The sequence below is a fragment of the Psammomys obesus genome, unplaced genomic scaffold (assembly GCF_907164565.1).
Source record: "Psammomys obesus unplaced genomic scaffold, mPsaObe1.curated_primary_1811, whole genome shotgun sequence".
In the NCBI taxonomy this organism is placed as follows: Eukaryota; Metazoa; Chordata; class Mammalia; order Rodentia; family Muridae; genus Psammomys; species Psammomys obesus.
In genome coordinates this window covers 2053817-2067506 of record NW_026586662.1, presented here as the reverse complement: position 1 = coordinate 2067506, position 13690 = coordinate 2053817, and the positions used below count along the sequence as shown (strand labels likewise).

Below are 13690 nucleotides of genomic sequence, written 5' to 3'. Positions count from 1 at the left end.
AAACTCCAAGGAAGAGCATCCGAATCAGGATGGCAAGTGATATCCACAACTAAGAATGCTGGGGGATAAGGGGAAATTTAGTTGTTTGGAATTATGAGGTATCATTAAGTGGCCTGCAACCTAGGGTCAACACCATCAGGTGAGATCCACCACAGAGATGGCTTCAGACCCTTGGACTGTCCTCCTGAATGTGCAGCAGGGAGGAGAAAACATGAATGCATCTCTAGCAAGGGAGATCAGTCAACCCGGCTGTATCGCCAGTGAGAGTTCTGGCTCTTAAATTGAGCTGTGTGCTTCTAGGAGAGTCTTAAGCCTTCTGCATCAAATTAGGAGCTGACCTGGGCTCTGCAGGATCAGGCTCAGCTCTTGTCATTCTCATTGTTTTCTTGTTTGGACACATAAGAATTGAGATAACTCTATACTAAGATGCCAGTGTTGCACATTTATTAATTTGCAATAGCATGTGGTGAAGGAAATAAAGAACAAAAAGAACACATGTGGTTTTACACCCTCAGGAAAACTTTAATTGGATAATGACTCATTCGACAAACACCAGCAAGCATCTTCTTTGAATAAGATATAAAAACTTGTACATTTTAGCTTTTAAAAATGTGCTTTAAACAAACCCAGAGCTCCTTAAAAGTTTACTTCCTGGGATTGAGAGCTGTTAGCATTCCGCTCCCCAATGAAGTCCCTCGCTGTGTTCAAACAGGACAGATGGCTTTCCATTAACTAATACGCTTCCAGGTGGTGCTGACACAGCACAGATTTGAATATTCCTCTCTGTGGGGAGTAGAGGTGCAACTTCTATACTTAACCTGCCTAAAACCCGCTACTACAACTTTCCTTATAGCCTTGGATTTGCAGGAATCCAAAGTCAACTCTCAGAGAATAAATGCAGCTCTGGTTCTTGTTCATCTTGGCAGGCTGTGCTCACAGAACCGACTGCTGGCTTTCTCTGTGCTCTGTGCTGAACAGCTGTCTGCTGCTAGACCAGAAAGCCTCACCTTCAACAGTTATATCTTCAGAAAGGCCACCTGGAAAAAAAAAACACACACACACACACATACACAATACTTTAATGACAGAACATGATGGAATGACTGCATGTCAAATCTGAGCAAGGGGGCAAATCTGGTCAACAGGATACAACCCAATCTCAAAAGAAGTGGCTCAGGCGAGGCAGACATTGCATTTTACAGCAAGAACCAATCAATCTTTTTTAAATGAACCATCAAGTAATTAGAATGACTCATAACCACTTTAAAGAAAAAATAGAGTTTTAATTGACAGTAAAGTTATATATCCATGAAGTAATCCAGTTCATGTTCCCATTGCTCCAAACTACTTTTTTAGACATTCTGCCAGCAGAATTCTGAGTCTAAAAGATTACCAGGCAATTCTACGTCCTTAACACCGTTGGTAAGTACCCCATCTTCTCAGGTCATGCTGATTCTTTTAATCGTATGCAATTATACTTCTTGTGTCTGCCAGTAGCAATTTATTTTAACCTAGTGTTTAAAATAAAACGAATTCATACAGGCTTATGGGTAAAATATTTTCAAACTAGCAGCAAGGCCCAGATCAAACAAATGCCTGTAACTTTCCATTAGTTCTGATAATAAAGGAACAGCAATGATAGTTGACCACAAATGTTTACTGTCAGAGGTGACAATAAACTGGTAACTGTGTTAACATCAGGAAGAGAGGCAAACATAGGGAGAATGATGACCTGGGTGGGCGGGCGGTTTGGGAAGCTCGCACTAGGCCGAACAGAAGTAAACTCATCCCATTCTTTGAGAAGTATCAAAGGCATCAAGGAAGTTGGTGCCTAAGTCCCAGCTGCAGTGAAAGGGACGGATAGTTAATGATCCCTGTTATAAGCAAAGGAAAAAGCCAGAGCCTCGCCGTGCAGGCGGCCTCAGCTTTATGGAGAATGCTTCAGAGGACGTTTTTCTTCATATGGTGCTGGAAAGAACACACCTGCTGAGTTTCCATATCAACTTCCTACTGAGCTCCTACATCAAGTTTTACAGTGAGAGTACCAGAGTTGAGGAAACAGGCAAGGAAGAAGGGTTACAGATCCTAGATGCCATCTAAACATGGGACAATTACAGCTGGTATAAACCTCCAGGGCTTTCCATGATGATCAAATGAGGCAATGGGCTGGGCGAGGGTGGGAAAATGTGTTTTAGGCCAGGCCAGGCCCTACGGTGTGTGCCAGCTAGCCTGAGCTGCATAGTAAGTCCTTGTCTCAAAAAAAAAATATGAACAAATAATAAAAATATAATGGTTATGAAGACACAATATGTTATATAAATCCATGTGATTTTTCTTTCTGTCTCCAGTTTCCAGTTACTAGATGGGAAGGGGTGTACAAAAGAGACTTGTTTGTGGCCCATTAGGGATTAAGGAATGGTTATAGATTTAGAGGGGACAGGAGAGCACAGATCTTGAGTCTAACACAGGGCCCACTGAGGGCAGTGGTGTTCTGCTTCTATGCAAACAGTTCTGCTGAGAACGAACACACCATGTTATGAAGACAAAATCAGTTACCTTTTTGTTCCTGCAAATTACTATGACACAGAGTAGTTAAAAGAGCAGCTAACTCCAATCTGTGCCATCGTGACAGTGGTTAGGACAGTTGGCTCCGGAGTCAGACATCTGGCTAGACTCTGAGACAGTCTCGGTTGTCGACAACTGGGAGTGGGTGGTGACTGACATCTAACAGGGAGAGGCAGAGAGGTTGCTGAATATCCTAAAATCATAGGCAGCCCCTCCTCCACCGGTGCCCCCAAAAGTCAGCTGCGTAGTGCTCAAAAACACTATGACTATGTTTCATGAAACCAGATCTCTTATTGGCTAGTTCTGTGACCCTTAATGGGCTGGGTAACCTCTTTCTGTCTTTTCCCACCTGCAAAATGGGAATTGTAAAAGGCCCACCTGAAGCCCTTAAAGCCCTTTATAGGGTAGTAGGCTTATTTTGACTCTACTTGCCCTGGTCCACAGCCTTAGGATTAAGGCAGAGCAGCATTTGAAACTAGTTTATGAAGGAAAAAGCAAGTTTAGAAAAATCAAGCAACTTGCTGTGTGCACAAAGCCTGACAAGTGCCAATGGTGGACTCAGAGAAGCTCTGATGAACCCCTAATTTCTCACTGTATCCTTGCAGATAAATACAAAAAAGCTTAGAGGCACAGGGATCTTGAATCTTCACTATTGCCTCAAACATCAAAAGATAGCTTTGGTACAAACATGGCTGAGCAAATGTCCTTTTTGTGTACTTGAGCCTCTTTTGGGTATATGCCTAGGAGTGGTATGGCTGGATCTTGAGGAAGCGCTATTCCTAGTTGTCTGAGAAAGCGCCAGATTGATTTCTAGAGTGGTTGTACCAGTTTACATTCCCACCAGCAGTGGAGAAGGGTTCCCCTTTCTCCACAACCTCTCCAGCATGTGTTGTCCCTTGAGTTTTTCATCTTGGCCATTCTGATGGGTGTAAGGTGAAATCTCAGGGTTGTTTTGATTTGCATTTCCCTAATGGCTAATGAGGTTAAGCATTTCTTTAAGTGCTTCTCTGCCATTCGATATTCCTCTACAAAGAATTCTCTCTTTAGCTCTGTTCCCCATTTTTTAAGTGGATTACTTGGTTTGCTGCTTTTCAGCTTCTTTAGTTCTTTATATATACTGGATGAGTCCTCTGTCAGATAAAGGGTTGGTGATGATTCTTTCCCAATCTGTAGGCAGTCGCTTTGTTTTGATGACGGTGTCCTTTGCTTTACAGAAGCTTTTCAGTTTCATGAGGTCCCATCTATTGATTGTTGCTCTTAGAGCCTGTGCTGTTGGTGTTCTGTTCAGGAAGTTTTCTCCTGTACCAATGAGTTCTAGGGTATTCCCTACTTTTTTTTTTCTAGCAGATTTAATGTGTCTGGTTTTATGTTGAGGTCTTTGATCCACTTGGACTTCAGTTTTGTGCAGGGTGATAAGTATGGATCTATTTTCATTTTTCTACAAGCCAGAAGCTGGAAACAGCCCAGATGCCCCTCAACTGAAGAATGGATGCAGAAACTGTGGTACATCTATACAATGGAGTATTACTCAGCAATGAAAAATAAGGAAATCATGAAATTTGCAGGTAAATGGTGGGACCTGGAAAAGATCTTCTTGAGTGAGTTGTCCCAGAAGCAAAAAGACACATGGTATATACTCACTCATATAAACATACAACATAGAATAAACCCACTAAAATCTGTACATCTAAACAAGCTAAGCAAAAGAGAGGATCCTAACTAAAATGTTCAATCCCCATCCTGAAAGGCAAAGAGGATGGACATCAGAAGAAGAAGAAAACAGGAAACAACCTAGGAACCTGCTACAGAGGGCCTCTCGAGGGCCTCTGAAAGCCAGAAGAAGAAAACAGGAGACAACCTAGGAACTTGCCACAGAGGGCCTCTGAAAGTCTCTGCCGTGCAGACTGTCAAAGCAGATGCTGATCCTGATGGCCAACTGTCGGGCAGAGTGAATGGAATTTTATGTAAGAAGTGGGAAATAGTAAGAGCTGGAGAGGACAGGAACTCCACAAGGAGAGCAACAGAACAAAAAAATTTGAACACAGGGAACCTCCCAGAGACTCATACTCCAACCAAGGACTACTCATGGAGATAACCTAGAACCCTGACAATGCAGCCATTTCTGATGAGAACTGATAGACTAAGATCAGAAAGAAGGAGAGGAGGACCTCCCCTATCAGTGGACTTGGGGAGGGGCATGCATGCAGAAAGGGGGTGGAGGGTGGGACCGGGAGGGGAGGAGGGAGGGGCTTATGGGGGGATACAAAATGAATAAAGTGTAATTAATAAGTTAAATAAAAAATTTAAAAAAAGATAGCTTTGGTTTCCCAAGCTTATGACAGTGAATTTAGCATAAAGAAAATTACATTAGAGGGTAAACCGACCACATCATGCAAAGAAACCCCCACCAAGTAGAAAAATAACCTGAAATTTTGATCTGATGAGTTTTTAATCTCTAGTTTTGTTAGCATTCCCTAACAAGTACATTATGTACTTTTTAAGTCTCAATAACAAAGACACGCAGTCAGCCTTGGGAGGAGGTATTCCGTGATGCATTTTGGTCTCATTTTATTTAAATCACTGTGAGGTAACCATTTCAAAATCTGATTTTGTGTGTTCTCTAGCTTTTGTCTATGACAGGAAAATATGCTTTCATTACTAGCACTTATTTTAAGAAAGGATACTTGTTTTGTTTTGTTTTTGCTTTTACAAGGCTGAGAAAATCCTGTTTCAAAGCTTTTAGAGTATATGAGTGCTGTCGCACCCCTAGGCTCTGTTGGCTCTCATATTTGGGGAATTTACAGTCATAAACTGTAAACAATGACTTGAGACGTTGGAAGACAGGGCTCTTTCCTATGACCATAGATGTGACTCTGTGTTCTAGGCACCCACACATGGACAGTCGGAACGAAAGGTAGATGAGCTAAGAGATATAAAGAAAATGTCCCTGCATTGAGGCATCTAAAAACAACCATCTTAAAAGAGCTAGGCCCATGGCATGGTGGCCCAAATGGTAAGTCTATAATGTTTCAGTTACATATGAGCAACATGCTCAACATTTAAAAACATCCTTTAACCTTAGTTAATAAAGATGTATTGATTGTTAATGGATCGATATAAAGATAGATTGTCTAAGCAGGCCACATGAGATATAATTTGCATTTTTAAAAGCTGTCTAAATGCTTTGGGATATATTAAACAAAACCAATAAGAGTGTAAAATACTGAAAATTTTGAGTTCCATAATTACAAGTTTTGATTTTTTAATAGATTTTTAAAAATATTATGTGTATGAGTGTTTTGCCTGCATGTATATTTGTGCTCATGCCTGGTGTCTGCAGAGACCAGAAGAGGCTGTCAAATGTTCTGGAATTGGAAGTAAAGACGGTTGTGTGCCACTATATGCATTCTGGGAAACGAAGCTGGGTCCTCTGGAGTATCAGCCAGTGCTCTTAACCACTCGACCATTTCTCCAGCCCCTCATGACTGCAGGCTTTCAAAAGGATCCTACCTAAGTAGTTAAAGCTATATACAGATGTCCCCTTTAACATGAAATTGTGCTGTTAACATGAAATAGATTGGCTTCCTAGTAAGACAAGGAGATTTTATATTTTATGCTTTGTATGATTAAAATAAACCTTATATAATAACACAGTTTCTAAGACCCACACTTCATTTACAAAATAAAATATAATTGAGTACAGAAATCAATCTGACTTTTTATTAGCATTTAGCAAATGTTTGACTTCTTAAAGTAACAATGGGATTAAATAATTTTCCTGCCTCCCTAGCTTAGCATTTTTCAAGAGGCTGCTAAAAGCGCCTGCACCTGGCTTTTGAGTGGAATACAACCTAAGACGTTCCTCCCTCAGAACCAGCCAAGCAATGAGATGGGTAAGTTTAAGATGGGTGCCTAACACCTGCTGGAGGGAAAATCACCACCTGAGTTATGAAGAGAGACTTCCACAGCAGTTCCCCACAGGAACTGTTTTTATGTAATTATGACTCTAATTATAGATTTACACACTGGCAAAAAGACACAGTAAAAGTTGGCACGACGAAGAGTTTGGTGCACGCCGGTTCCCACTGAAAGTTGCTTGCTACAGGTATTCTGGCAAACAGTCCAAGGAGGAGGAGTCCCGGAGGTGCCAACAAGCAGCAGCTACAGGCGCATTTAAGTAAACAAAGGGAGCGAAAGCACAGCCTTCGAATCCCAGGAGTTCTGCGCAGACTCAGCCGAGGCCTTCCACATGTGGGGCAGGGTGTGAGGATATCTGTGGATTACTGTAAACCTTCCCCTGGGGTTTTCTGTAAGCCACGGTATACACTATGATGACTGGCATAGGACTCAAAAAAGCGTGTTGGTTTTCAGGTACCAGGAAGCTGAGCTACCAGAAGGACAGCTGGTGGCTCCATCTGAAGATGGGACAGAAAGTGCAAACGAACACCCCAGCCCTTTGTCTGAGGTTCAGCCTTCAACAAAGGAAGCAAGTTCAGCGTCCATAACTATCATCGCTTCGATGGAAGGCACCACCATGGCTAGACAGAGCTACTGTGACACTGGAGTGAACGGCTAGCTCTGAAACAGGAGTTACATAAGCAAACTCAGTCACTTTGCTAAGGACAGCAAGCCCACAGGGCGAACATTTACATGGGAACAGTCTTTAAGTGATTCATAAAAATCTCCTGCCTCAAGCACAAATTGTATTTGTTAGGAAATGATGCTATTCATGAGGGTGGGTGCTAAAAACTGCCAGATATAAAACAGTGCTACCTCAATAAGCAAACTATCACTCAGGCATTTAAAAGTCCTAGTTTTCCTTTTCTCTGGAACAGCTGTGACGGAGTTTGTGGAGCAAGCACACGGTGGCACAAGGGCAGCTATGGGCCAGAGGATTTGGAAATGTTGTCCCATTGGTACCAGCACCTGAACAAACAAATATACTTGAGAGTGGGGTTCCTGGAAGCCAGAGTCTTTTCTATAGTGTCAATTAAATGAAACAGTTACTGCTGTCTCCAGCAAGGTGGCTTCAGCGGAAAACAAAGCTGTTTTTAAACATATTCTACTAAAGGAAGCCACTGCCTTTCTTAGAAGGTTAAGAGGGGTGAGTCCTGAGGACACAGGGTTGGGATGTCCAGCCCTTATACCAGCAGACTTCTGTAGCAGGCGAAATCATTCAAACCTTGACTTCAGCAATAATTTTTAAGTTCTGATTTAGCTTGAAACAGTAATTCTAATAGATATGCAAGCAAGGCAAAAAGCCTGCCCTGGGGAAACACTTCCCAGGGCAGAGGAAGGAACAGCAGGTGAGGATGCAATTGGTGACTCCACTGTTAACACAGAAAATGCCAAGAATGTTATATGCAAGCCGCAAGGAGATGCTGTGATTAGAGGCCTTCGGGTCAACACTGTTTGGGTGCATAAGGGCAGGCTTCGGTCAGGCAGGACAGGTGACTCAGGTGATCTGCCATTCTTTTCAGGGAAAGGGCTAGCAAAGTCATGGCCACACTGCTAAACTGTCTTGATTAATTTTATGTCACACCTGAGCAGCCTTGCTTTAACAATTTCTTTGGTATTATATGAGTTATAGCTCAAACTAGATAATATGAAAGAGTACACACACAAAAAAGGGAAACTATAATTTTTGTAGCTCCATTATTCAGAGATACTGAATAATGTTTTGTTTTTCCTTCCGGATGTTTATTTATCATATGTACCTGGTCATTTCTATATATGCTGTTTAGTTATACATTGCTTCTTTTAACCTACTGATTGTACTGTGGCAGTTTCCATATGCTAGTATATTCTTCATGATAACTTCTAATGGTAACATTATATTTCACTATATAGCTGTGTCACTTAAAGGGGGAAAAATACAAACACATAACTTCTTTTGCCAGAAACAAGATTTGAGAATTTGGGATGAGGTGGAACTGAGCTCAGTGGTTCTCGGGTGCTGCCACTGGACCATCATCATCCTCATCTCTGGTGCTGCCTCTGGACCAGGATCATCCTCATCTCTGGGTGCTGTCTCTGTATCAGTAGTACCCTCACCACCCAAGAACGTGTTAAAGGAGAGTTATCCTGCCTTACTCTGACCCACTGAGTCAGAGACTTGGGGGAAGTGTCTTTCCAATGAGTGCCTTCCAGATGATTCTGCTACCAGATCTGCTTTGGCAGTCATAAGTGTAGTCTGATTATACAAAGCTAAACACATGATCTTGGGGAGGGTAACTGACTTGTTTAGAGCCAAAACTTGTTTAGAGTCTTCTTATTTAAGCAAACAAAAGCGCATTCTAGATCAGCACAAACTGAGGACTCTGGTATGAGTGTCCAAAACAATAATGAATCTGAGAGACACTAGCAACAATGGCCAGGGGTGGGGAGATAATAGGATTGAGGGAAGGTGACAGGGAGGGGGTAATCATAATACAGTCTACAAATGTATAGAACTGTCAAACAAGATTAATCAATAAAAAAAAACCGAAATCCAAAATAATTCTTATTTAAAAGAAAACATATCTTTTCCTCTTTTGAACAAAAATAAAGCTGGAGAAAGATCAAATTAAAGTAGAAAAAAAACCCAATTACATCCAGCGTTATTGTTTGGAAACATGAGCTAACTATGTATGTATCTTAACAGGGCTCTGTGCAGTATTTCCATAAATGTCTACAGTGGTCACTGACTGGACTCCCACCCTTGGTCCTGGCCCCACCCCTTCCACCATGCCCTCCCAATCCTAACCATCACAGTCTTCTTGTAGGGTTAATTCTTTTTTCCTTTTACACGAGAAGATACTGCAGTATCATCTTTGTTTTACTTCATCCAGCATGCCGACCCCAGCTCCACCCATCTTGCTGCGAAGGACAGGATTTCATTCTTCTTTATGGCGGAGTGACACTGAACTACGTGTTCACAACACTCACTGTTTGGGCGGCTAGTCTGTCCAAAGTTCACATCTTAGCATCTCTGATGACTTGTCGTGATTTGCCTCTCCACCGAGACTGGGCTATCTGTCGTACATGGCAATTCTATTTTAGATTCCATATCACCTTCATTCTGTTTTCCACACACTCCTACAAAGCAAGCATTCCCTTTCCTCTATTTTCTCCAACATTGAATATAACCATGTTGCTCTGTAGTTTCAAAAAATGTCTGTGGCCATCTTTTCATCTTCTGAAAAAATTCTTTTAGATCATTTGCTTGTTTTTTTTTCTTTAGTTTAAAAACTGTTTACATTTAGTTGTGTGTATGGATGTGTGTGTACATACACACGCAAGTCACAGCATCCAAGTGGTAGGCAGTGGATACTTTGTGGGAGTCGGCTCTCCCCTTCCATCATGTGAGGTCCAGGGGTAGAACTCAGGTCTTCATGCTCGGTGGCCATTGCCTTTGCCTACTGAATCATCTCATTGGTCTCCCACTTGCCCATATTTAAGAACTAGATTAATTGGTTTTAGTTAGTGGGGATTGTTTTTGTTGTTGTTGTTGCTTTGCTTTTGCCTTATTTTGGACAATAACTGTCAGATGAACAGTGGCAGCTGTCTTATCCCATTCTTTAGGCTCTTTCTTCTCTCTGCTGACTATTTCCTTTTGTAGAAGCTTTCTACAGTGCTATAATCCTGTTTGTCCATTTTTATTTCTTGTGCTTTTGGGGTCTTGCCCAGAAAAATCTCTGCTTGTGCTGATATCCTCAGGGTATCCCAGCATTTTGTTCTCACGTTTTCCGAACTTAAGAACTGCTCCATTTAGATCTATTTGGGAATGATTTTGAAAAAGGTGACAGTGATAAGGGAGGTTGGGTCCAATGTTGACTAGTGTAGAGTCAAGCCCTTTATTTAAGCCACTGGAAACTAAAAGGACATATGAGTGTACCACATAAAACACAGTAAGAATTGGAGGTGGGAAGGAGGCAGCTTCTTCTGGTATAAATATCCTGATGTATCTAACCTCCCACCCCACCCTCCCCTGCCCCTGTGCATGTGAGTGTGTGTATGTGTCTGTGCCTGTGTGTGTGTGTGTGTGTGTGTGTGTGTGTGTGTGTGTGTGTAATGAGTGCATGTGCTTCCCTAAATCTACTTACTTCACAAGAGTCTCTTCAGTAAAATTCTTTGGCTAGTTCAGGTGAAGAAAACTACCACAAATGTGGCTTCAAAATAAGTCACAACATTTCCACCAAAAGCTGGAAAGGAAACTAAACCTGTCATATTTTGCAAGGTAAGTTGTAAAACTGTACAGCTACTTTCCAAAATAATTTCCTTCAAAACTAAATATGAGCTGGGCATGGTGGCCCAGGCCTTTAATCCCAAGGCCTTTAATCAAGAGGATGGTGAAGCCAAAATCAGCTGGGCTATATATTATATAGCAAGTTCTAAGCCAATCAAGGCTGTATGACACGCCATCTTCAAACAAAAACAGCAAAACAACAGGTCAACGTGTAAAGATATATGATCCACCAACTACAGTCTTGGAACAGAGACTTACATACACAGAAATTCTTCCACAGTTTTAATAGTCAAAAACTGAAACAAGCCTAAGTAAATGTTTCAACAGTAGTACAGGCATTCCAATGGGATATTAATAATCAGCAACAAAAATCTACAAATCACTGACATGCATACACAATTCTCCTGGGAACTCTGCTGAGTTTAAAAACTCAACCTGAAAAGGTTACATACTGAATAATTGCCTTCATGTAACATAATAAAAGGATAACATTGCAAAAGAACAGTCCGGGGATGTTGAGGAGGGGAGAACTGGTATGGGTCTATAAGAATAACAGGATGGATCCTTACAGCGATGGCATGTCAGTGTCTTGACTGTGCCAATGATACACGAACACATATTGGTGATGCCATGTGCATATGACACTGTAGACACGAACACACATGCAAATGACAATACTGGGTAACAACAGAGAGGTTATATTAATGTCAATACCTTGCTTGGGTTACATGATCGTTTTCTAAAATGTTTTCACTGGGGGCAACTAAGCAAAGTGTACAGGGGTCTTTCTATACCATTCTTTACAAGTACACATGGGTATACAAAACTACCTCAGTTAAAATCCCAACTAAATTGACCCCATAGTATTTAGCAAGTGTTTCTGCCTTGTTTCCTTCAATGCAATGCCTCTGCACGCAGCCCTAGGACGGATATTTCAAAGCCTTACACTGATGCTCATGCTAGTATATCAGGGAGATCCCATTTCTTCTATGGAATGCTCTTAGCAAACTAGTAAGTAAATTTTGAAATGCAGGTGACAATGCTATCATAATGACCCGGGTAGGGTGGGCAGCCTAGAATTAATACTTAAGCAGCTCCATCTGATGTCTCAGGGAGTGATGAGGTAGGTGCTGAGAGGCACATCAGGCACACATTTCTTCTTGCTGCCTCATTTTCTCAATTTCCTCAAAATGCCATAGCAGAATTTGCAAGCACAGAATAGCCTTCTCATTTAAAAAAAAAATCAGATTATATATACTTAAATTAAAACATCTCAGCTTCATATGGAGCAACAAAAAACCCAGAATCTCCAAAACGATCCTGCAAAACAACAGATCATCTGGAGGTATCTCCATCCCCGATCTCAAGCTGTACTACAGGGCAACAGTAATAAAAACTGCATGGTATTGGCATAGAAACAGAAAGGAGGATCAATGGAACCGCATAGAAGACCCAGAAATAAACCCACACACCTATGAATACTCGATATTTGACAAAGAGGCCAAATCCATTCAATGGAAAAAAAGACAGTATATTCAACAAATGGTGCTGGTCCAACTGGATATCTACATGCAGAAAAATGAAAATAGATCCGTACTTATCACCCTGCACAAAACTAAAGTCAAGTGGATCAAGGACCTCAACATAAAACCAGATACTCTAAATCAGTTGGAAAAAAAGTGGGGAACAGCCTAGAACTCATTGGCACAGGAGACAACTTCCTGAACAGAACACCAACAGCACAGGCTCTAAGAGCAACAATCAATAAATGGGACCTCATGAAACTGAAAAGCTTCTGTAAAGCAAAAGACACTGTCATCAAAACAAACTGACTGCCTACAGATTGGGAAAGAATCTTCACCAACCCTTTATCTGACAGAGGGCTAATATCCAGTATATATAAAGAACTAAAGAAGCAGAAAAGCAACAAACCACGTAATCCAATTAAAAAATGGGGAAAAGAGCTAAACAGAGAATTCTCGATAGAGGAACATCAAATGGCAGAGAAACACTTAAAGAAATGCTCAACCTCATTAGCTATTAGGGAAATGCAAATCAAAACAACCCTGAGATTTCACCTTATACCCATCAGAATGGCCAAGATCAAAAACTCAAGTGACAACACATGCTGGAAAGGTTGTGGAGAAAGGGGAACCCTTCTCCACTGCTGGTGGGAATGTAAACTGGTACAACCACTTTGGAAGTCAATCTGGTGCTTTCTCAGACAATTAGGAGTAGTGCTACCTCAAGACCCAGCTATACCACTCCTAGGTATATACCCAAAATTTGCTCAAGTACACAACAAGGACATTTGTTCAACCATGTTTGTAGCAGCTTTATTTGTAATAGCCAGAACCTGGAAACAACCCAGATGTCCATCAACGGAGGAATGGATACAAAAATTGTGGTATTTTTACACAATGGAATACTACTCAGCAATCAAAAAGGAGAAAATCATGAAATTTGCAGGCAAGTGGTGGGATCTAGAAAAGATCATTCTGAGTGAAGTATCCCAGAAGGAGAAAGACAAACACGGTATATACTCGCTTATATAGACCTACAAGATATGATAAACATAATGAAATCTACACACCTAAAGAAGATAATCAAGAAAGCGGACATGGGCGAAGATGAGCAATCCTCATTTAGAAAGACAAATGGGATGTGCATTGAACGTATGACAGGAGTCTACCGCAAAAGGCATCTGAAAGACTCTACCTAGCAGTGTTTCAAAGCAGACACTAAGACTCATAACCAAACCCTCGGCAGAGTGCAGGGAATCATATGAAAGAAGGGGAGTTAGTATGATATGAATAGGATAGGAGCTCTACAAGGACCAAATATATCCGGGCACAGGGTCTTTTCTGAGACTGACACTCAACCAAGGACCATCTATGG

General features: G+C 41.4%; 1 protein-coding gene across 1 annotated transcript in view; it reads right to left on the bottom strand.

The window, feature by feature from the left end:
- Nucleotides 1-515: 515 nt before the first annotated feature.
- The window catches only part of Ube3d (ubiquitin protein ligase E3D), a 101747-nt gene continuing 88572 nt past the window's right edge, over nucleotides 516-13690 (bottom strand). Inside the window, exon 8 of the mRNA XM_055602497.1 lies at nucleotides 516-1037. Within this exon, the coding sequence (XP_055458472.1) occupies nucleotides 1017-1037 (21 nt within the window). The 3' untranslated portion in view covers nucleotides 516-1016. The remainder of the gene's footprint in view (nucleotides 1038-13690) is intronic.